This window comes from Lepidochelys kempii, chromosome 24 (genome assembly GCF_965140285.1).
Source record: "Lepidochelys kempii isolate rLepKem1 chromosome 24, rLepKem1.hap1, whole genome shotgun sequence".
NCBI classification, from domain to species: Eukaryota; Metazoa; Chordata; order Testudines; family Cheloniidae; genus Lepidochelys; species Lepidochelys kempii.
This window is the reverse complement of record NC_136403.1, coordinates 1,811,063-1,832,963: the sequence shown is the minus strand read 5'-3', so window position 1 is coordinate 1,832,963 and position 21,901 is coordinate 1,811,063. Positions and strand designations below refer to the sequence as shown.

General features: G+C 66.9%; 2 protein-coding genes across 2 annotated transcripts; both read left to right on the top strand.

The window, feature by feature from the left end:
* The first annotated feature begins 3,229 nt into the window (after nucleotides 1-3,229).
* On the top strand, nucleotides 3,230-16,038 carry LOC144929874 (mothers against decapentaplegic homolog 4-like). Its single transcript, XM_078850508.1, is given in 14 exon segments — nucleotides 3,230-3,253; nucleotides 6,564-6,678; nucleotides 6,681-6,794; nucleotides 6,796-6,816; nucleotides 10,359-10,533; nucleotides 10,964-10,984; nucleotides 11,314-11,541; nucleotides 11,903-12,058; nucleotides 12,332-12,484; nucleotides 12,795-12,848; nucleotides 12,972-13,155; nucleotides 13,250-13,418; nucleotides 13,503-13,641; nucleotides 14,478-16,038. Coding segments are annotated over 13 exon segments (1,728 nt in total). The 5' UTR covers nucleotides 3,230-3,253; nucleotides 6,564-6,576; the 3' UTR covers nucleotides 14,690-16,038.
* A 2,296-nt stretch (nucleotides 16,039-18,334) lies between these two features.
* Nucleotides 18,335-21,648, top strand: SNAPIN (SNAP associated protein). The gene is made up of 4 exons (XM_078850510.1): nucleotides 18,335-18,498; nucleotides 19,652-19,698; nucleotides 20,187-20,305; nucleotides 21,091-21,648. Exons 1-4 carry the CDS (start codon nucleotides 18,371-18,373, stop codon nucleotides 21,223-21,225), a joined length of 429 nt encoding a protein of 142 aa, XP_078706636.1. The 5' UTR covers nucleotides 18,335-18,370; the 3' UTR covers nucleotides 21,226-21,648.
* Nucleotides 21,649-21,901: the final 253 nt, after the last annotated feature.

The following is a 21,901-nucleotide window of genomic DNA, read 5'->3' as shown; positions in this document are numbered from 1 at the left end:
GGGGCCCAGAACCCGCCCCCCGGGACCAGGGGTATGATTCCCCCGCGCACACTGACACGTGTTCCCTCCGGACCCTCTCTCCCCGCTTCCCCCCTTTCGTCCTCTGCGTCTTGCCCGCGTCCCGTCGGGCAGGGACGCGCCCTGCAAGCTGAGCCCGCACCGGCCCCACTGCACCCCCAGCCTCGATTCAGGGGGGCGAGTCTCACATCTCCCCTGAAGGAGCTGCGTCTACTGCCTGGCGTCTGCGGTTGGGATTGGGGCCGGTAAGTATCGGCTGAGTCGAGCAATCTGCTCCGGAGGGACGGTTCAAGCCACGTGGTTGATATTCTCTTCCCCCAGGCCATGGGTGGTTGGGCCTAGCAGCCGGACTCCTGGGTTCTCTCCTGGGCTCTTCCACAGGCTTCCTCTGCCCTTGGGCATGGCCCATCTCTGAGCCTCCGTTCCCTGTCTGTGAAATGGCGGGATGGCAGCCTGCCCCTGGAACGAGGTTCTCACTCCGCTGGGGATGCTCTGCCGTGGTGCTGGTGAAGCGGTGGCCGAATGAGGCCGGGATCCCAGGCTCTCTGCATCACCCCTCCCAGGGGCTCCGCTGGCCAGATCAGGGCCCTGGCAGCTGCGGTGGACCCAAGGGGCAAAGGAACCTCGCTGTTCTCGCTCCCCGGGTCAGCGGGTCAGCCCTGCCTTTAGTCATCTCCTTGTTTGTCCAGCACCAGGCATTAACCCCTTCACAGCCCCTGGCTCGTGCCGTGGCAGCTGGCGAACGTCGGCTGGCTGGGCTGGGCTGCCTGGAGGAGCCAGTTAAAGGGGTGCAGATGGGGAGAGACTGAGGAGCTGTGGGGGGAACCCCTCTCTGAGAAGCTGTGTAGTTTGCAGGCCTTTCTCCCCAGCCTGGCCCTGTGCAATGCCTGGGGGAAGGGGGGACTTTTAGTCTTAATTCACCTGTCCCGTTGGTGTCAAACTGGCATCACCCTATTGCTTATAGGGTCACCACTCCTGATTGGCAGTGGGGACGCCTAGATCCGGGTAAGGCTCTCCGCCTCCAGGAGGGGGCACCGCGGGTTACGCACCAGCCCGGGCTGGAGTGTTACAGGCAACTCTGACTGCACACGCCGGGCTAGCTTCCTCCTGACTCCGGGCCCGGGAAGGTGGGGGAGTCTCTTCCTCCAGGGTGCAGAGCTGTGAGGAGCCCCCCACCCGTCTCAGTCCCTCCTGGCCCTGTGGGCCCATGCGCAGCAGGTGGCTAGACTCAGGTGGGGGCTTCCGGAGGCCTGGCGGGAGGCGGGTCAGTGAAGAGATGTTTCCATCTGAGGTCTTCTCTCCCTGCCCATCAGTGTCTCGGATCAGATGGAAACCCAGGTTCTGATCCTGCGCGGTCGCAAAGGATCCCAAGGCCCTTGTCCCAAATGCTTGGGGTGTGACCTCTCCCCCCACCCTGGATTCCCTCTAAAACCACTGCATTCCCCTGTCCCTCCCTGCCCTGACTGTGGGCTGTTCCGAGCGGCGGCTGCACCTCCCGAGAGGTGACTGCATTACGTCGGCAGGGGAAGCATTTCCAGAGCATATTGGGGTGGGGGGGTGTCTTTCTGGCTGGAATATGGACGCCCAAGGGAAATGGATTCGATTCAGCTGGACTAGACTGTAAATCCTCAGGGCTGGGACATGGCACGCGAGGACCCCGCTCTTGGGGCTTCTGTAGTGGGAATAACTAATAATTATAGCAGCCCCTTGAGTGCTCCAAAACCCCTTTGCTTAAGGCAGCGGTTCTCAACCCGGGTAAACGTACCCCTGGGGCAGGCCGGGATCTGCCAGGGGGTACGTCAGCTCAGCTGGAGATTTGCCTGGTTTCACAACAGGCTACGTGAACAGCACTAGCAAAGTTAGTACAAGCTAAACTTTCATACAGACCATGACTTGTTTAGACGGCTCTGTGCGCTGAAGTGTAAGTACAAGATTTCTGTCCCCGGGGATTCATGTTATAACTCTGTGGTACATGAGACCGTCAGCAAGTGTGCAGCCATAGCGCTCTTCTGTGCCACTTCTGTGTTTTGATGTCGGATTTTGTAAGCACCCCCCTTTTCTAAGTGAGGTGAAACCTGGGGATAGGCAGGACCCATCAGGCTGTGGACACGCATGGCGTGGTGTGTGCTGGGCGGGGGACGCCCCGGCGAAGATCAGGGCCCGCTTCTGGGCAGTAGAGAGCGACAGCAAGACATGGCCCCCCAGCCAATGAGTGTACAGCCCGGGAAGGTGGAACAGAACAGGTGGGAAACTGAGGCGCAGCGAGGTTAAGTGAGTGGCCCAGGGCCATGCAGGGAGTGTGTAGCAGAGCAGGACTCAGACTCCAGTCTGCAGGTCCCAGCCCAGCCGGCCTTGTGTTGTTTTGTTGTGTTGCCCACCCTACGCCAGGCTGGGGAGGGTCTGAGGGCTCAGGACCACAGCTGCCGGGCCCATGCAGCGTCTCAGGGGGGTGTGATTTGCTCCCGGTGCGCATGGATGATGGCCAGCCTGTCTGTGCCCTTGACTCCTGCGTGAGCTGGGCAGGATCAGTGCAGACCCTGGCGTCCCCCTGCCCTCAGCAGCCCAGCTGGCCGGGGACGTGTGACGGGCACTTGGGGAGCGTCCCGTGCGGGGGGAAGGTGTCTCAGACAGTGCAGGCAAGTGAATGAATGAGCCCTTCCCCCCTCACCCTCAATGGGCCTCCTGGGAACCCCAGACCCGTCCCCTTGGACTGTGGCTGTGCTGGGGGGGAAGGGGGTCTTCCCACTCTGGGTTCCTCTGTTTCCCTGGGATTGTGTTAGCCGGGGGGAGGGGTCCAGCTGGGCCACCTCGACTCCCAGCCCTGTGTGTCTATCAGATGGGAGAGGGGCTGGGAATGGGAGATTTTTTTTGTGGGGGGGGGGGGGTTTCTGCTTAAATTCCCATCTGACAAATAGAATAGAAACATAAAAAGTGCCCCCCCACAGCAGAAGAGACGGGGCGTCTCAGCCTTGGGGCTCCCTGAAAGAGGTCGTTCCTTCTTAAACCCTAAATCTGGGCCGCGGGCACTGAAAGGCCCGGGGGGGGGAGAGCCCGGCGGGAGTGAGCGAGTGACGGGTTAACGAGCGCGTTCCCCCCACCCCGGCCCCGCTCGCTGTGTTTAGTCTGCACCCGCCCGCAGCCCTCCCCCCGGCCGAGCAGCTCCATGCACCGCACACACGTTCGCGCCCCGGCACGGGTTCTGCGGTGGGCTTGGCAGAGCCGACTCCGGCCCGAGGTGAGCGATCTCCCGGCGCGGCCGGCGTCGGAGCATGCCTGCCGGGGGGATGGGGGGGCGGGTTTCCCGTCAGGGCTTGGCCCGTTTGTGACCAGCAGCACTGGGGCCCCGTCCTGCCCCCGAGGAGCAGAGCTCTGGCTGCTGTCCCGGGATGATTGCGGAACCCCCCGTTCGGGTCCCAAGTGAGTGCATGGAGCTGGGACGGGATGAGACACCCCCACCCCAGTCGGTGTCCCAGAGAAACGAGGCCGTTGCTTCGTTAGGGAAGACACAGGACTGAAATGCAGGGGGCTCTGCCTAGTTCAGGGCACCCTTGTGCTCTCCACTTCCCCCAGCAGGGCCAGATGCTCCTGGCCACGCACACAGCCAGGCTGGTTCTCTGCCCTGTTCCCCTTGTGCCCACAGGGTGCCCAGCCCAGCACTCGAGAGCAGTGGGGAGCCCTCTGCATGACAGGACAAGGGGGTCGCCTCACACCCTCTAGCTGGGGATAGAACCCAGGAGTCTGGGCTCCCAGTGCCCCCCACCCATGCTGCTCTAACCACTAGACCCCACTCTTCTCCCACAGCTGGGCAGAGAACCCAGGAGTCCTAGCTCTTAGCCCCCTGCTCTAACCAGTGCATGGCACACTGTGCCGGAAATGCTCTGACAAGCCCTGTACGTGGCCGTCTGTCTGTGGGTGCCGGGGCCAATCCTCTAGTGCTGGGACCCACCCGATCCCCCGCCCTGTGCGATCCCTGTGTAGGGGGACGCCCCCCCCATCCGCTCCGTCAGGCTGTGTGAGCTCTGACCCGCCCGTGACCTTCCCCGCAGACCCAGTCTCCCTTTTAATGTGGTTAATTCCCGTCTCGGCGTCTCCCTGCGGAGCTGGATGCACTGGTGAGGAGGGGCTGGTTGCTCCTGTTTTCCCTAATTCTTTACAGCCTTTCCTGAGAGCCGGGGCCAGAGACCTCTCCTGGGCCCCAGCAAATCCAGCCTCTCCGGTGCTCCATCCCCAGAGGCAGGATCCAGTGTGGGCTCAGTGTGATGCCTGGGCACTGTGCTGGTCTGCAGCCTCCGGGGTTAGCTTTGCTGCAGGTTGGCCTGTCCATCCGTGGGTCTGTCTGTGGCCGTCCAGCACCAGCGCAGCTCATGGTTATCTGTCTGGCTGCAATGTCTTGTGGGCCCCGCCTAGGCCGGGCACCACACAGACCCTGGGCCGGGGTCGGGCCACCAAGCCAGGCTGGGTGCTGGGCTGACCCTGCACTGGGATCGGGGCCCCTGGCCAGGCTGGGCGCTGGGCAGACCCTGCACTGGGATCAGGGGCCCCTGGCCAGGCTGGGTGCTGGGCAGACCCTGCACTGGGATCGGGGGCCCAGGCCAGGCTGGGCGCTGGGCAGACCCTGCACTGGGATCGGGGCCCCTGGCCAGGCTGGGTGCTGGGCAGACCCTGCACTGGGATCGGGGGCCCAGGCCAGGCTGGGTGCTGGGCAGACCCTGCACTGGGATCGGGGGCCCAGGCCAGGCTGGGTGCTGGGCAGACCCTGCACTGGGATCGGGGCCCAGGCCAGGCTGGGTGCTGGGCAGACCCTGCAATGGGATCGGGGCCCAGGCCAGGCTGGGTGCTGGGCAGACCCTGCACTGGGATCGGGGGCCCCTGGCCAGGCTGGGTGCTGGGCAGACCCTGCACTGGGATCAGGGGCCCCTGGCCAGGCTGGGCGCTGGGCAGACCCTGCACTGGGATCGGGGGCCCAGGCCAGGCTGGGCGCTGGGCAGACCCTGCACTGGGATCGGGGCCCCTGGCCAGGCTGGGTGCTGGGCAGACCCTGCACTGGGATCGGGGGCCCAGGCCAGGCTGGGTGCTGGGCAGACCCTGCACTGGGATCGGGGGCCCAGGCCAGGCTGGGTGCTGGGCAGACCCTGCACTGGGATCGGGGCCCAGGCCAGGCTGGGTGCTGGGCAGACCCTGCACTGGGATTGGGGGCCCCTGGCCAGGCTGGGTGCTGGGCAGACCCTGCACTGGGATCGGGGGCCCAGGCCAGGCTGGGTGCTGGGCAGACCCTGCACTGGGATCGGGGCCCCTGGCCAGGCTGGGTGCTGGGCAGACCCTGCACTGGGATCGGGGCCCAGGCCAGGCTGGGTGCTGGGCAGACCCTGCACTGGGATTGGGGGCCCCTGGCCAGGCTGGGTGCTGGGCAGACCCTGCACTGGGATCGGGGCCCAGGCCAGGCTGGGTGCTGGGCAGACCCTGCACTGGGATCGGGGCCCCTGGCCAGGCTGGGTGCTGGGCAGACCCTGCACTGGGATCGGGGCCCCTGGCCAGGCTAGGTGCTGGGCAGACCCTGCACTGGGATCGGGGCCCCTGGCCAGGCTGGGTGCTGGGCAGACCCTGCACTGGGATCGGGGCCTCTGGCCAGGCTGGGTGCTGGGGCAGACCCTGCACTGGGATCGGGGCCCTGGCCAGGCTGGGTGCTGGGCAGACCCTGCACTGGGATTGGGGGCCCAGGCCAGGCACCACACAACCCGACGCCAGGATCGGGGGGGTCAGGCTGGGCATGGCGCTGGCTCAGAGTGAGACCGTCCCTGCCGAGAAGAGCTGGCAGTGTGAATAGATACAGGGAGGGAGAACGGAAGGAGCATTATGGGGAAACTGAGCCCCAGAGAGGTGCAGCGATGGGCCCAAGGTCATTGGTGGGATGGGGCTGTGGCAGGGCTGGGAAGCCCCCTTTGCCCCAGTTCCCTGCGTCCCTCTCCCAGGGCTGGGAGTCGGTTGATGGACATCAGGCAGCCGATCCCTGGTGCTGCAGTTACCTGGGGCGTCGGGGAGGGTCCGGGGGAGGGTTGCGTGTCCCTCGTTCTGTCTGGGGGGGCGGAGCCGCAGGGTCTGCACAGGGCAGCCGTGGCCGGAGGCTCCAGCACTGGGGGGCTCGGGCGGCCCGGTGAGGCAGAGCTGGGAGTGGAACCCAGGAGTCCTGATTCTCCAGCCACCCCCTCTACCCACTAGAGCCGGGGCGCTGGGGAGCTGAAGCTCAGCAGAGGAGCGGGGCTGTTTCCTGGCTCTGCTAGGAGCCTTTCCCCCATCCTCGGGGCCCGGGGCCCTCTCCGGACCTTGCTGGGAGCTGGCACTGCAGTAGCCTGACCCGGGCAAGGGCTTGGGCCCAGCCGCGTCGCCGGAGGGCTCGGGCGTGTATCTGGCAGGGCCCGTGGGGTCGGGGGGCTGCCTGCTGAGACTGGCATGTTACCGGTGGTCCTGGCGCCCAGGCCGCTGCTCGGTCCCCTCCCGGAGCCGGGCGGTGCTGGGCCCGGGGGGTGACGCCTGCCCTGTCTCTGCAGGCCGAGCGGCACCATGTCCCTGAACGCCCCCACCAGCAACGACGCCTGCCTGAGCATCGTCCACAGCCTGATGTGCCACCGGCAGGGCGGGGAGAACGAGACCCTTCGCCAAGCGGAGCGATCGAGAGCCTGGTGAAGAAGCTGAAGGAGAAGAAGGACGAGCTGGACTCGCTCATCACGGCCATCACCACCAACGGCGCCCACCCCAGCAAGTGCGTCACCATCCAGCGCAACCCTGGATGGGCGGCTGCAGGTGAGGGGGCTCCCCGCACCGGGAGGGCAGAGAACCCAGGAGTCCGGGAGCCCAGCCCCCCCCCCAACCACTAGACCCCACTCCCCTCCCAGATCTGGGGATAGATCCTAGGAGTCCTGGCTCCACCCCCTGCTCTAACCCACTAGACTCTACTCCTCTCACAGAATCAGGAGAGAACCCAGGCGTCCGGGGCTCCCAGCCCCCCCTGCTCTACCCACTAAACTCTACTCCCCACCCAGAGCTGGGGAGAACAACCCAGGAGTCGGGGCGCCCAGCTACCCCACCGGTGCCCCCCAAACCAGCGCGGGGGCCTGGCCTCTTGCTTGCTTGCCCTGGGTTCTTGTGACTGGCTCTCAGGGTCGGGGGGTCGAGGCCCCTGGGAGCCGGGAGGGCAGGGGGCCGAGAGCGGGATGGGGGGTGAGGGGAGGAAGGGGGCTGGCACTGGGGGAGCGCCCCTGGGGTGCCTTGGGGCCGGGCGGAGGCCACTCCTCCCTGTGAGCAGCTGGCTCCGGGTGCCCCCCTCCCCTCCCCTGGCTCTGCGCCGGACCCCCCCTTTCCCGGGATGAGTCACTGTCTGGCAGCATCAAAGGCAGCAGGAGGAGGGGGGTGGGGTCTGGAGTCAGCAGCCGTGGGCCAAGCTCATGTGGGGCAGCCCCCCACCCCACGATGGGAGACGGGGGCCGGCTGAGCTGGGAGGCCCAGGAGTCCTTTCCCCCCTCCCCCCCCCGTGTTTTCCCCCCTCCGAAGAGATGGGCTGCCCCAAAGCAGACCCCTCATCCCCCCCCCCCTGCACTGCCGACCCCCGACCAGTACAGATGGGCTCCCCTGGTGTGGGGGCGGGGGGGACTTGTCTCCGTTTTCCCCTCTTGGCCCCGGGGGGAGGGGCTCTGTAGCCTGGGGTGGGGTGGGGTGGGGTGGGGTTGCTGTGCCCCATTAAGCAGCGCCCCCTAGTGGCTCTGCCGGGGGCAGGGTGCCAAGGTGCTGTGCCCTCCCAGGGGCAGAGGGGGTGGGGGCAGGGGGCTGCTGCGGGCCCAGCGGGAGCTGCAGCCCCTCTGCTGACTGGGGCTGAGGGGTGGGGTCCCTGGGGGGTGCTCTGTGAGGTGTCGGGTTTGAGGGGGAGCCACGGGCTGTTTGTAGGAGGTGGGAGCAGGGGAGGGGGGCACTTGGTGTGGTGGGTTGGGGAGGCTGGTTCCTGGGGGGGGGGTTTGCAGGGGGCAGAGGAGGAGGGAGCTCTGGATAGGGGAGGGGCACTGCAGGGGGGTAGCAGGGGCCAAAGGGGGAGCTCTGTAATGGGGAGGGAGCCCTAGGGGAGGTGTAGGAGGGGCAATGGTGGGGGAGGGGCAGCTCTGTGATGGGGAGGGGGCCCTGCAAGGGGGTTGCAGGGGGCAGTGGTGACAGGGAGGGAGAGCTCTGATGGGGGAGGGGACCCTGTGTGTTGGGGGGTGTAGCAGGGGGCAGTGATGGAGGAGGGGCCCTGTGGGGGGGGTTACAGGGGGCAGTGATGATGGGGGAGGGGGAGCTCTGTGGTGGGGGAGGGGCACTGCAGGGGGGGTTGCGGGGGGCAGTGATGGGGGAGGGGCAGTGCAGGGGGGAGGGGGCCCTGTGGGGGGAGGTTGCAGGGGGAGCTCTGTGGTAGGGAGGGGCCCTGCGGGGGGGTTGCAGGGGGGCAGTGGTGATGGGAGAGGGGAGCTCTGTTGTGTGGGGGGGCACTGCAGGGGGGTTGCAGGGGGGCAGTGGTGATGGGGGAGGGGCCCTGCAGGGGAGGATTGCAGGGGGGAGGGGCCCTGCGGGGGGGGGGAGGTTGCAGGGGGAGCTCTGTGGTGGGGGGGGGGCCCTGGCGGGGGGGGTTGCAGGGGGCAGTGGTGATGGGGGAGGGGCCCTGCAGGGGGGTTGCAGGGGGCAGTGATGGGGGAGGGGCCCTGCAGGGGGGGTTGCAGGGGGGCAGTGATGGGGGAGGGGCCATGCAGGGGGGGGTTGCAGGGGGCAGTGATGGGGGAGGGCAGTGCAGGGGAGGATTGCAGGGGGGAGGGGCGTTGCGGGGGGAGCTCTGTGGTGGGGGAGGGGCCCTGCGGGGGGGGGAGGTTGCGGGGGGCGCTCTGTGGTGGGGGAGGGGCCCTGCGGGGGGGAGGTGCGGGGGGAGCTCTGTGGTGGGGGAGGGGCCCTCCGGGGGGGGGAGGTTGCCAGGGGGAGCTCTGTGATGGGGGAGGGGCCCTGCGGGGGGGGGAGGTTGTTGGGGGGAGCACTGTGGTGGGGGAGGGGCCCTGCGGGGGGGGGGTTGCAGGGGCAGTGGTGATTGGGAGAGGGGGAGCTCTGTCGTGTGGGGGGGCGCTGCAGGGGAGAATTGCAGGGGGGGAGGCCTTGCATGGGGGGTTGCAGGGGGCAGTGGTGACGGGGGGAGGGGGAGCTCTGCGGTGGAGATGGGGCCCCATGGGGATGGGGGGTCAGGACGGCGCCACCGCAGCCCTGTGACTGGATGGGTTTTGACACGTCCTCACAATAGATAAACAAAGGCCTGGGCGAGGAGTGGGCAGGACTTAGGGGGGCGGGGGGTGTCCGATTACGTCTGGAGAAGCGGATGGGGGGGGAGTGGGCTGCACAGCCCCAGCTCCTGCCTGTGTCTGCGGGGCCCTGGGGCTGTGCTGGGGGGCGAAGGGGGTGGGGAGGGAGCATGGTCCCATCCGCCGGGGTCTGTCTCTCCTCCCTGGTGCCCGTTCTCCAGCAGCCCGGCCTCCACCCCACCTTGTCCCATCGCCCACAGGCAGGACGCCAGGGTCCCCTGGGCACAGGTGCTGCGAGACTGCTGGCTATACGGGGGCAGAGGCTGCATCTAGCCCCCAGTGAAAAACATGGATCTGGTGTTCCACATCCCAGAGCAGGGATAGAACCCAGGAGTCCTGGCTCCCAGCCCCCCGCTGCTCTAACCCCCACCCCAGACCCCCACTCCCCTCCCAGAGCCAGGGATAGAACCCAGGAGTCCTGGCTCCCAGCCCCCGCTGCTCTAAATCCCCCAGACTCCACTCCCCTCCCAGAGCCAGGGATAGAACCCAGGAGTCCTGGCTCCCAGCCCCCGGTGCTCTAAACCCCCCAGACCCCACTCCCCTCCCAGAGCCAGGGATAGAACCCAGGAGTCCTGGCTCCCAGCCCCCGCTGCTCTAAATCCCCCAGACTCCACTCCCCTCCCAGAGCCAGGGATAGAACCCAGGAGTCCTGGCTCCCAGCCCCCGCTGCTCTAAACCCCCCAGACCCCACTCCCCTCCCAGAGCCAGGGATAGAACCCAGGAGTCCTGGCTCCCAGCCCCCGCTGCTCTAACCCCCACCCCAGACTCCACTCCCCTCCAGAGCCAGGGATAGAACCCAGGAGTCTGGCTCCCAGCCCCCTCTGCTCTAACCCCCACCCCAGACCCCTCTCCCCTCCCAGAGCTAGGTTAGATCCCAGGAGTCCTGGCTCCCAGCCCCTCTCTCCCTAACCCCCAGACCCCCCTCCCCGAGCTGGGTTAGAACCCAGGAGTCCTGGCTGCCCGGCTCCCCGACTCTCCACCCAGGTGGCCGGCCGGAAGGGCTTCCCCCATGTGATCTACGCCCGGCTCTGGCGCTGGCCCGACCTGCACAAGAACGAGCTGAAGCACGTCAAGTTCTGCCAGTTCGCCTTCGACCTCAAGTACGACAGCGTCTGCGTGAACCCTTACCACTACGAGCGCGTGGTGTCGCCAGGCCTGGGTGAGCGGCTGGGTGCGGGGCCTGGCACGGAGCCCGTGCCCCTGGGGATGCAGGGCCAGGGGGCACCGGGCTGGCTGGGCCCGTCCGGGGTGGGCATGGCAGGGCCTTCTCGGTACCTGGGTATCAGGGTTGGGGGTGGCGCAGCTCCCAGAGGTTGGGGGGAACATCCCCCCCTTTCATGTCAAGCCCTCTGGGGAGCCGGGAGCCAGGTGTGGGGGGCTCTGGCAGTGTGGGAGCCCACGGTGCTGCTGGGGTGCATGGTGCCCCCACCCGACCATGCGGAGGGAGCCGGGGGAACGGCACCACAGGGCCTGGAGCAGCGCGTGCCCCTTGCACTGGGGCAGGCCGTTCACAGCTGGCCCCCCGCCCCAAGTCGTGCACGGGCTTCCCCCTGACACCTGGCTAATGCGCCCTTCTCTCTCTGCTGCAGGTCTGAGCATCCAGAACACAGGTGAGGGGCCTGGTGTGGGGCTGGGCCGGGGCTGTCACTGCCAGGGGGGCTGGGAGGTCCCTGCAGAGCCTCCCCACATGCCACCCCTGGCTGCGTCTCTCCTGGGGGGGTCTGGGGTGCCCCTATGACATGGGGAGGGCAGAGCCCCAGCGGTGTGGAGCTGGGGGTCCCTGTGACACCGGGGGGAGCAGGGCCCTGGGGGGGGGAGGGAGCAGAGCCCCAGGGTGTGTGGAGAGCTGCGCGTCCTTGTAACGCTGTGGGGGCCCCGTGATGGCAGTCACCCCCAGCCCTGCAGGCAGTGACCCCATGGTTTCTCCCCCCCACTGCAGCACCCCCTGCCCGCCTGGTGAAGGAGGAGTTTGTCCATGACTGTGTCCAGATGGAGGTGCCCACGGGGCTTGGCTCCCCCGCCAGCGACCATGGCTCGGGGGCCAAGCACCCCCCCCGGGGGATGCCCCCCGCTGAGTCCTACTGCCAGCCGCTGCCCCCCCTCCAGCTGCCCGAGCCCCCCCGTGCCCCTGTAAACATCTACCCCACCCTGACCATGTCACCCCCGGGTGAGTACAGCGCCAGGCCCTTCTGTGGAGGGCGGGGAGAGCCCCTGGGCTGGGAGGGAGCTGCTGGGGGGGCGGGGGGGAGTGTGGGGAGGAGCAGATTCTGTCTCTGGACTGGCCTGGAGCCCGGAGGGCGTCCCAAGCGCCCCCCACCCCCTGCGTTAAAAGCACAGACCCCAGAAGGGCCGTGACGGGGTCCCCTGCCCATCGGGTGGCACTCAGGCTGGATTGGGGGGCGAGTCTGAGAATGAGGCGGGGGGGCTGTTTGCCCTTGCCCCCGGGGCCCCATCTCGGGCGGACTAGGGCAGGTTTGGGGGGACGGCAGCCGGGTGATCGGTGTCTCTCTCCCCCCCCGCCTCCCCAGCAGTGGCCTCCGGGGGCCCCCTGCTGTCCATGGCACACGGCGAGGGACTGCAGCAGATCGCCTCCCCGCGCCAGCCCGTGGCACCCACCCCACCCCCGGCCCCACCAGCCTCGCAGCAGAACGGCTACCCCATGCCCCCCAAGCAGTCCTACCACAGTGAGTACCGGGCTCCACTCAAACTCCCCCAGGTTGGCCGCAGCGCAGGGGGACCAGCTGGCCGACTCCAGTTGGCAGAGGTGGGGGGCCACCCCAGAACTGCCCACAGCCAGCAGAGGAATCGCTGGAAAGGGCCTGGCACGGGCGTGCCCCAAATTCCTCCCCCATCTCAGGGGTGCAGCACAGAGGGGGGGTGTCCCCGGGCGGGGGGGGGGGCAGGGCATTGGGCTCTCCTGCATGGGGCGGGGCCCTCACTCTCTGCCCCCTTCTCAGGCAAGACAGCCAGCTGGACGGGCAGCAGCACCGCGGTCTACACCCCCAGCCTGGGGGGCCAACAGCCCACCCCCCCGCCGCCCCCTCCACCACCGCCGCAGCAGAACGGACGGAGCCACCCGCAGCCCCCGCTCCATCACCCCAACCACTACTGTACGTCGGGCGGGGGGCAGAGCGCTGGGGGGCGGGCACGGGGGGGGGGTGAGCCTGGCCCCGGTCCACGGCAGCCAATCGCTCCCTATTTCCATAGCCCCCCCCGGCGAGAGAAACGCAGCCACGCCTGGGGAGGAGGGAGCGAAGGGGGGGGGCAGAGCCCTTCGCCTGCCTGTTACCTACGCGCCCTGCTGGGGCTGGAACCCGGCACCAAGGCTCAGGCCCTGCCCCCCGGCCAGCCCCAGCTGCCTCCGCTCCCCCTGCCCTCCTGTCTGCCCTGCCTGACCGAGCCCTTCTCTGTCCCCCCCAGGGCCCCCGCACCATAACGCGGCCCCCTACCAGCAGCCCGTCTCCAGCCACCCGGGTAAGTGACGCAGCCACGGATCCCCCCCGCCCCCCCCAGGCCTCCCGCCTGCCCCCCCGCCCCCCCAGGCCTCCCACCTGCCCCCCCCAGGCCTCCCGCCTGCGTGACCTTTGCCCCCCGCAGGTCCGGAGTTCTGGTGCTCCATCGCCTACTTCGAGATGGACGTGCAGGTCGGGGAGATCTTCAAGGTGCCGTCCAGCTGCCCCGTGGTGACGGTGGACGGCTACGTGGACCCCTCGGGGGGCGACCGCTTCTGCCTGGGGCAGCTCTCCAACGTGCACCGCACGGACGCCAGCGAGCGGGCCAGGTGAGGGGGAGGCGGGGGCAGGGCGGGGGCAGGGCGGGCCCCCCCCCCCCCCCCCGCCCGGGTGCCGGGCTGAGCCAGGCTTCCTGTGCCGCAGGCTGCACATCGGCAAGGGGGTGCAGCTGGAGTGCCGGGGCGAGGGCGACGTCTGGATGCGCTGCCTGAGCGACCACGCCGTCTTCGTGCAGAGCTACTACCTGGACCGGGAGGCCGGGCGCGCCCCGGGCGACGCCGTGCACAAGATCTACCCCGGCGCCTACATCAAGGTACGGGGGGGGGCGCGCACAGAGCCTTTGGCCACGCCGGGCTCTGCCGCATCCAGCTCGGCGCTGACGTTCTCGCCCCCCCAGGTGTTCGACCTGCGGCATTGCCACCGCCAGATGCAGCAGCAGGCGGCCACGGCCCAAGCGGCGGCCACGGCCCAGGCCGCGGCGGTCGCGGGGAACATCCCGGGGCCTGGCTCCGTGGGCGGCATCGCGCCGGCTGTTAGTAAGTGGCCGGGGCCCGGTCCAGACTGGGGGAGGGTCTGGCAGCTGGGTGTGCCGGGGGTAGAGCGGGCGGGGGGCTGCGTGGCCATGGGTCTGGGAGGTGCCACTGGGAACAAGGGAGCAGCTGGGGGCCTAGTGGGTGGTGGAGGGCGGGGCTGGGAGCCAGGACTCCTGGGTTCTCTTCCTAGCTCTGGGAGGGGAGTGGGGTCTGACGGGTGAGAGCGGGGCTGGGAGCCAGGACTCCTGGGTTCTCTTCCCAGCTCTGGAAGGGGAGTGGGGTCTGACGGGTGAGAGCGGGGCGGGGCGGGGCTGGGAGCCAGGACTCCTGGGTTCCCTTCCCAACTCAGGGAGGGGAGTGGGGTCTGACGGGTGAGAGCGGGGCGGGGAGCCAGGACTCCTGGGTTCTCTTCCCAGCTCTGGGAGGGGAGTGGGGTCTGACGGGTGAGAGCGGGGTGGGGAGCCAGGACTCCTGGGTTCTCTTCCCAGCTCTGGGAGGGGAGTGGGGTCTGACGGGTGAGAGCGGGGCGGGGAGCCAGGACTCCTGGGTTCTCTTCCCAGCTCTGGAAGGGGAGTGGGGTCTGACGAGTGAGAGTGGGGTGGGGCGGGGCTGGGAGCCAGGACTCCTGGGTTCCCTTCCCAGCTCTGGAAGGGGAGTGGAGCCTGACGGGTGAGAGCGGGGCGGGGAGCCAGGACTCCTGGGTTCTCTTCTCAGCTCTGGGAGGGGAGTGGGGTCTGATGGCTGGGAGCCAAGACCCCCGGGTACGTCCCAGCAGTAGGGGAGGGGCCCGAGTCCCCCGCACTCCGGCCCTGGCTGTCTCTCCTTTGCCCCCTCCCCAGGCCTCTCCGCTGCCGCCGGGATCGGGGTGGACGACCTCCGGCGTCTCTGCATCCTGCGTCTGAGCTTCGTCAAGGGCTGGGGGCCAGACTACCCCCGCCAGAGCATCAAGCACACCCCCTGCTGGATCGAGGTGCACCTGCACCGGGCCCTGCAGCTGCTGGACGAGGTGCTGCACACCATGCCCATGGCCGACCCGGGGCCCGTCAACTAGCGGGGCTGGCGGGACGGTGGCTTCCAGCCTCTGACGTAAAGGGCCGGCACTGCCTTCAGTCAATGAGCATCCGTGGGGCCTTATCTTACCATGTGGGGTGCCAGGACTCGCCCCTCCCCCACGATTCTGCCCCTCCCACTGAGCCTTGAACCGGCTGCCACCCCGGAGCCAAAGCAAGCCAGCCCCGGCTTCAGGGAGTCTCTGGGCTCTGTCGAGACTCTTAACAAGGGAGCAACTGCCCCGATCTGCTGGTCCCCTCTGGGCTCTGCCACGGCTCGCCCTGGAGACGTGGCACCTGGGGGCGTGGGCACGCCGACAGGCCAGGGACTGTCTAGCCTGCTGGGTCTCTTCCATCTCTGTGATCTAGGAGGCGAGGAGCCGGTGACGTTTTATCCTCCCCTTCCCCGCTCCATCCACCCACCCCACCCCTCCGCTTCATCTCACCCCTTTGCCCAGCACTCGGCCAGGTGGTGCCCCGCAGGGAGCAGGTTGTGGGCGGCCACTCTCCCTCCCCATGAAACCCCTCCCGGTCGCACTCGCTTCTTGGGGTGGTTTAATTTAATTTGTAATAAAAAGCCAAATAACTAGGGCCCTACCAAATTCACAGCCATGAAAAATGCGTCACGGGCCGTGAAATCTGGTCTCCCCCCATGAAGTTGGGTCTTTGGTGTGCTTTTACCCTGACGATACAGATTTCACAGAGGAGACCAGCGTCTCTCAAATGGGGTCCTGACCCAATCAGGAGTTGCGGGGTGGGGGGGGCGTCGCAAGGTTATCGTAGGGGGGGTTGCGGCTGGAGAGCGGCAGCTGCTGACCCAGGGCCCAGCCCTGCAGGCAGCAGCGCAGAAGTCGGGGTGACAGTACTGCGACCCCCCCACAATAACCTTGCGACCCCCCCCCCGCAACTCCTGTTTGGGTCAGGACCCCGACAATGACAACACCCTGAAATTTCAGATTTAAATAGCTGAAATCATTAAATTGATGGTTTTTTAAGTCCTATAACCGTGAAATTGACCAAAATGGACTGTGAATTTGGTAGTGCTCCACAACTAACTAAAAGTACCAAAAATCCCAGCATGGCACTGCCAGGGCCTGGCCCCCTTCGCCCGCTGCAGGGAACATGGTTGTGGCCAGCTCTGTAGGTGCAGCTTATTGGCTCTGCCGTTCCCAGGAGCGCCAGAGGTCGGCTGGGTTTGCACCATGGGGAGCGTCTCACTCCCGGGCCAGGCTCGGGGAAGGAGCCGGGTAAGTGGTCCGATTTCCTCCCATGCACTGGGCCCTCCATGAGCTGGAATTCAGACACTTCATGTGGCTTTTTTAATCGTTATTTAAATGATCTGGGTTTTTTGCACTGGTCTCATGTCTGCTCCTTCCTGCCAGGGCGCGCTGGGGCGTGGGAGGGGGAGATCAGCTGGTTTCTTTCCCTGCAGCGGAGGCTGCGACTCAGACCTGGTTACCTGGTGCTTTCTGTTCTTGAAGCTCTGTCCCAGCAGCTGCTCCACCACCCTCTCCCCGCTCCCAGTGAGCCACGGCCTAGCTGGGCAGGGAGGTGAGGTTTTCGGGTCATGCTGCAGAGAGGGAGACAGGATGCCTGGGTCCCATTCCTGGGCTCAGTCCCATGGGAGCAGAGCAGAGCCTAGGGCCGTCTGCCCTGGTGTCCTGTCCATGCCAGCGGCTGGTTGGGGGAAGTGCAGGACCCCTGCCCTGTGGGGTCACCTGCTGGAGCCAGGTTCACACCCTGAGACAGGAGCTTTTCTCTGGGTTATTTTGTGTAACTGGATATTTCTGTTCTCCATGAAACTGTCTGCATCCAGCTGAGTCCTTGGCCTAAATGAGAGCTTGTGGCAGAGAGTTCCAAAGGCTAATTGTGCTAACTCTGCTATGTCAGCCAGTGGCCTCCTTTCCTCAGCAGCACAGAGCGAGCCAGGCTCCTGAAACCTGCCACCCCCTTCCTGCCCCTGGCTGCCATTGCTCTGTCTACCTTCAGTCCTGCTTGGCTGCAGAGTGGGTCTGACAGGACGGACCCCAGGCTGGGCCGAATCCGCAGTCCTCTCATGACAGATGCGTATAGAGCCCTGGGCCGTGGGGCTGGTCCGTTGGGGGCTGGAGCTGTGGACTGGCTCTCTGCAGTTTGCAGGAAGCTCCCCGATTCCATGCAGCCTGCAAATATTACAGCGGGGCCAGGCAAGGAGGCTGCCGGGCCTGAAGGCGTCTCTGACTCCTGCCCGAGGATGGCCCCCAACAGGCAGATCAGCCCTGGGGCAAGGAAAGCGGCACCAGCCGTGCCCTGGAGCCAGCCAGTGCTGCACAAGGCCAGCTGGCAGGAGCGGGGACGCGAGGCCTTTAAAACCCCTGGGGAAGAGGCTCCAGAAATGTTTTCCCTCCTCCAGCCACAGGAGGTTTGTGCCTCTCTCCCAGCCGCGAGGAGCCCTGCCGGCTGCACACACCCCCGGCCTGTCCCCCAACAGCTGCTGGGGGCCGTGCTGCATGTGATCAGGCGGCTAGTGCATCAGCGCCCCACAGGCAGCTATGGTTTCTTGCCTAGCCCCCCGCCCACTCAACATGCTATAAAAACTGCACAACCCACCTGTGCCACAACTTTTCCTGCATATAAAAAGCAGGGCCAGCATTAGGAGGTAGCAAGCAGGGGGCCTAGGGTTGCCAGCGGGCCGTTAAAAGTCCAGTTGGCAGCGCAGCAGGCCTAAGGCAGGCTCCATGCCTGTGAGCGTTTCCCAGAAGCGGACAGCATGTCCGGCTCCTAGGTCCAGGGGCAGCCACGGGGGTCTGTGCGCTGACCCCGCCCTGAGTGCTGGTTGCGCAGCTCCCATTGGCCGGGAACACGGCCAATCAGCACTGTGGGGGCGGTGCCTGCGGGCAAGGGCAGTGCGCAGAGCCTCCTGGCTGCACCTATGCCTAGGAGCTGGACGTGCCGGCCGCTTCCAGGAACCGTGGGGAACCAGGGCAGGCAGGGAGCCTGCCTCAGCTCCACTGTGTCGCCCACCAGGAACTGCCTGAAGTAAGTACTGCCTAGCTGGGGCCCGCACCCCGAACACCCACATCCCAACCCCAGCTATGATCCAGCACCCAAACCTCCTGAGCCCCCTCCTCCACTCCAAACCCCTCCTCCCTGGCCCCACCCCAGGGCCCACACTCCCAGCCGGAGCCCTCGCCCCCTGCCCCAGCCCAGTGAAAGTGAGGGGGGGGAGAGTTAGTGACGGGGGGCCTTGGGGGCGGGGCGGGGCAGGGGTGTTCGGTTTCATTCTGGTAGAAAGTCGGCAGCCCTAAGGGGGCCCCGGGGCCATGCTAAGCTGCTCAGGGGCTTGGCTTCGGCTTTCTGCCCTGGGCCCCGGGGGGCTAATGCCGCCCCCCCCCGCCAGTAGGGAAACCTGGTAGGGAACCCCAGGGGGGCCTGGGGAGGATGCCCTGTGTGCTCAGCGCTGCACTGGGGGGCGGGGGGAGCTCCTACCCAGGGGGGCAGCGCTGGCTCTGGCTGCGGGGGTCGCCCCCCCTCCGCCCCCCATGACTGAGGAGTATCTGGGCTGTGAGTTCTGCCCCCTGGGGAACTACATTTCCCAGAGGCCTTGGCGACGGGGACACAGCCCCGGGACTGCATTTCCCGGCGGGCTCTGCGCGGGCACGCCGCTTCCCGGCAGGCTGCGCGGCGGCGGGCGGGGCGGGGCGATGGCGGCGCTGCTGGGGCCTGGCGCGGGGACCCCGGGGCCCGGGGCGCGCGACCTCTTCGCCGAGGGGCTGCTGGAATTCCTGCGCCCGGCCGCGCGCCAGCTCGACGCGCACGTGCACGCCGTCAGGTGCCTCTTGGGGGGGGCGGCCGGGGGGCGCGGGGGCGCTGGATGAGGGGAGGTGCCTGGGGGAGCGGGAGGAGGCTGGGGCCAGGGAGGGGAGAGGTGTGGGGGAGAGGAGGGAGGGAGGTGCCTGGGGGGGCTGGATGACGGGGGGTGCCTGGGGGGTGGGGAGGGGTTGGATGAAGGGAGGTGCCTGGGGGGGCGGGAGGGGCTGGATGAGGGGAGGGGAGGGGAGGGGTTGGATGATGGAAGGTGCCTGGGGGGGCGCGAGGGGGCTGGGGCCAGGGAGGGGAGAGGTGTGGGGGAGAGGAGGGAGGGAGGGGTTGGGGGGCTGGATGAGGGGAGGTGCCTGGGGCCAGGAGGGGAGAGGTACGGGGAGGAGGGAGGGGTTGGGGGGCTGGATGATGGGAGGTGCCTGGGGGGGCGGGAGGGGCTGGATGAGGGGAGGGGAGGGGTTGGATGACGGGAGGTGCCTGGGGGGGCGCGAGGGGGCTGGGGCCAGGGAGGGGAGAGGTGTGGGGGAGAGGAGGGAGGGAGGGAGGGGTTGGGGGGCTGGATGAGGGGAGGTGCCTGGGGGGATGTGGGGGGGCTGGATGAGGGGAGGTGCCTGGGGCCAGGAGGGGAGAGGTACGGGGAGGAGGGAGGGGTTGGGGGGCTGGATGATGGGAGGTGCCTGGGGGGCTGGATGAGGGGAGGGGAGGGGTTGGGGGGTTGGATGACGGGGCGTGCCTGGGGGGTGGGGAGGGGTTGGATGAAGGGAGGTGCCTGGGGGGGCGGGAGGCTGGATGAGGGGAGGGGAGGGGTTGGGGGGCTGGATGACGGGGGGTGCCTGGGGGGCGGGGAGGGGTTGGATGAAGGGAGGTGCCTGGGGGGGCAGAGGGCTGGGGCCCGGGGCGGGGGCTGAGGGTAGGCTAGCCACAGCTGGGATCTCACCCCATCAGCGGGGCTGAGCTCAGTGCCGGATGGTGTTGGGGGCCCAGGGGCTGAGCCTGGTGCTGGGGGTGTTGCCCAGGCTGGGGGTCACCCAGAGGCTCCCCAGGGATGGGTCTGTGCAGGCCTCACTGGGAGGTTGTTTCTGGCTCCCCTTTGGTGGACCGGGGCCAGGGGGGCAGCCCCCTCTCGGGAGCAGCGCTGACTGATTGCCTTTGTGCTTCCCCAGGGAGAGCCAGGTGGAGCTTCGGGAGCACATCGATAACCTGGCCACAGGTGAGGCCACAGGGCAGCACCCAGCCCGGTGCCCAGGGAACAGCAGTGGGGCTGGCTGGGCAACGGGCGTGTCCCGCTGGGTTCGGTGCTGGCTGAGCGGCCTGAAGGGGGTGCAATCCCCAAGGGGGGGTGGTTTGGCCAGAGTGGGGCACGTAGGGGAAGCAGAAACGCAGTGCGGGGTGGCACCGAACACAGGAAGCCAGGCTGAATGTCAGGGAAGGTAACTAATGGCAACAGGTGTTGGACAGGGGGCACGCTTCCCTAGGGAAGCCCCGCTGGCTGGGAGCCCCATTGCTCAAGCTGGCTGGCTGTAGCCCGGGGAAACCGATTGCAGGGCCAGTCCTGCCCTGGGCCCGGATTTGGCTTAGCAGGGCCATTCTCTGGCTGTGAAGTAGCAGGAAGGGCCTGCTGTGTTCCGTGTGGGGCTGATTCAGGTGGGGTTTGGGGACGGGGGGTTCCCACTGGCAGTTCAGTATCCCTTCCCTCAGAGCTTTGCAGGATCAACGAGGACCAGAAGGTTGCGCTCGACTTGGACCCATACGTGAAGAAGCTGCTGAATGCCCGCCGCCGAGTTGTGCTGGTCAACAATATCCTGCAGAATGCCCAGGTGGGTACGTGGGACCCTGCTGGGCTCTGCAGGTGCGAGAGAGTCTGAGAACAAACCCCCAAGCTGTTGAGGGACTCTGAACTGATCCAGCTGCCACAGGGGACGTTGGAGGGTCAGCCTGGAGTCTGCTTCAGGCACCCCCCACCCCCGGCTGATATGGAGGGGCTGAGAGTTGCACTGCCTTCTCCCAAAAGCTGCTCCAGGCTCTACCACGCGCTCGGCTGTGAGCCTGCCTGGCTGGCGCAGGATGGCATCCACAGGCCTTGGGGACACCTCTTGGTGTGGCATCTTGATGGAGCACGAGTTACCGTCATCGCCTCCTTGGGGCCCCCCCGCAGAATTCGTTTGCTTCTCCTGCCTGAACAGCCCCACTGCTACTCTCTGAGGATTACTGAGTGGGGGGAGCATCTCCTTGTCCTTGGCCCTGCCCCAGAGCCCCGGGTACTGCACTGAGAGCTGCCTTTTGGGAATTGACCAGTACTTTCAGTCCCCCAGAGGTAGCTATTTAAAGATAGAAATGAGCAGCTCCACGTTCTGAGAGAATCCCTGGCTCCTGGTTATCAGCCTGGGTCACTAGCCCATGTGTGCTAGGAAGTATAGAGGGTGATACCCTCCAGAGCCTGCGTATAGGAAGGAATCCATTTCAAAGGGAGTAGGAGACTTCACACACTCATGCAGCTGTGGGTCTGGCCAGGGCTACAGGGGAAGAGAGGCAGCGTTTCCTTGGCTTAGGCAACTGACCAGGGGCACGCTGCTACATGAGCATTACCTCCCCCCCCATGCAGGAACGGCTGAGGAGACTCAATCATAATGTGGCCAAGGAGACTGCCCGCAGGAAGGCCATCCTGGAGGCATCAGGCGGCTACCCCCAGCAAGTGAAGCGTGGGGAGAACCTGGCTGGGCAGGCTGGTGCTTTGTGACTTCTGCCAAATGGATTCTAGAACTGGTACTATGAGTGGGGGGGTGAGAGTATCTGGCCCTGCAGGAACTGGTCTACCATCTTACATGCAGGGCTGAAGATACTGGGGGGACAGCATGGGAGAGATGCACAGCTGGGTGTGGGAGGGGGGAAGAGAGCTGCTCCTGCTGCTTTCAGGGAGACCTCAGCAAGCTGGGCAGGTGGCCCTTTGCTGGCACTGATGCTTTCTTTGTCATCCACTGGGGTTGGGGGAGGTAGGCAGCACCTGCAAGTGCCTCTTTCACGGTATCAGCCCAGCTGCCCCCAAGGTCCATACAGGTGGCTTGTACTAATAGGAGCACCATTCATAGAGTGGAGGGACCCCTGTACAATGTATTGCTAGTCTTGTAGGGGGTACAGTAATAAACTGCCTCGTGCTTACAAATGGTGAGTGATCTGAGGAGGGCTCCTCCGCTAGAGCTGGGTGGTCATGTCCTGCTGTACAGACTGTCCTCTCCCACCCGGGGGAACCGAGAGGCTGGGGGAGGGCACGGCTTTGACAGACACAGCATTCTCTAGAGCCAGGTGGCCAAACTTACTGACCCTCCAAGCTGCATACAACAATCCTGAGAAGTTCAAGAGCTGGGGCCTGCCTGCCAGGGCTCAATGCTTCAGCCCCACTCCTCCTGAAGCCCCAA

Excerpts from the sequence above, each read along its gene's own strand:
- SNAPIN (XM_078850510.1), top strand. The coding sequence starts at position 18,371 with ATGGCGGCGCTGCTGGGGCCTGGCGCGGGGACCCCGGGGCCCGGGGCG. Across the intron at positions 19,699-20,186 it reads CATCGATAACCTGGCCACAG|AGCTTTGCAGGATCAACGAG; the intron begins GTGAGGCCACAG and ends CCCTTCCCTCAG. Across the intron at positions 20,306-21,090 it reads ATATCCTGCAGAATGCCCAG|GAACGGCTGAGGAGACTCAA; the intron begins GTGGGTACGTGG and ends CCCCCCATGCAG.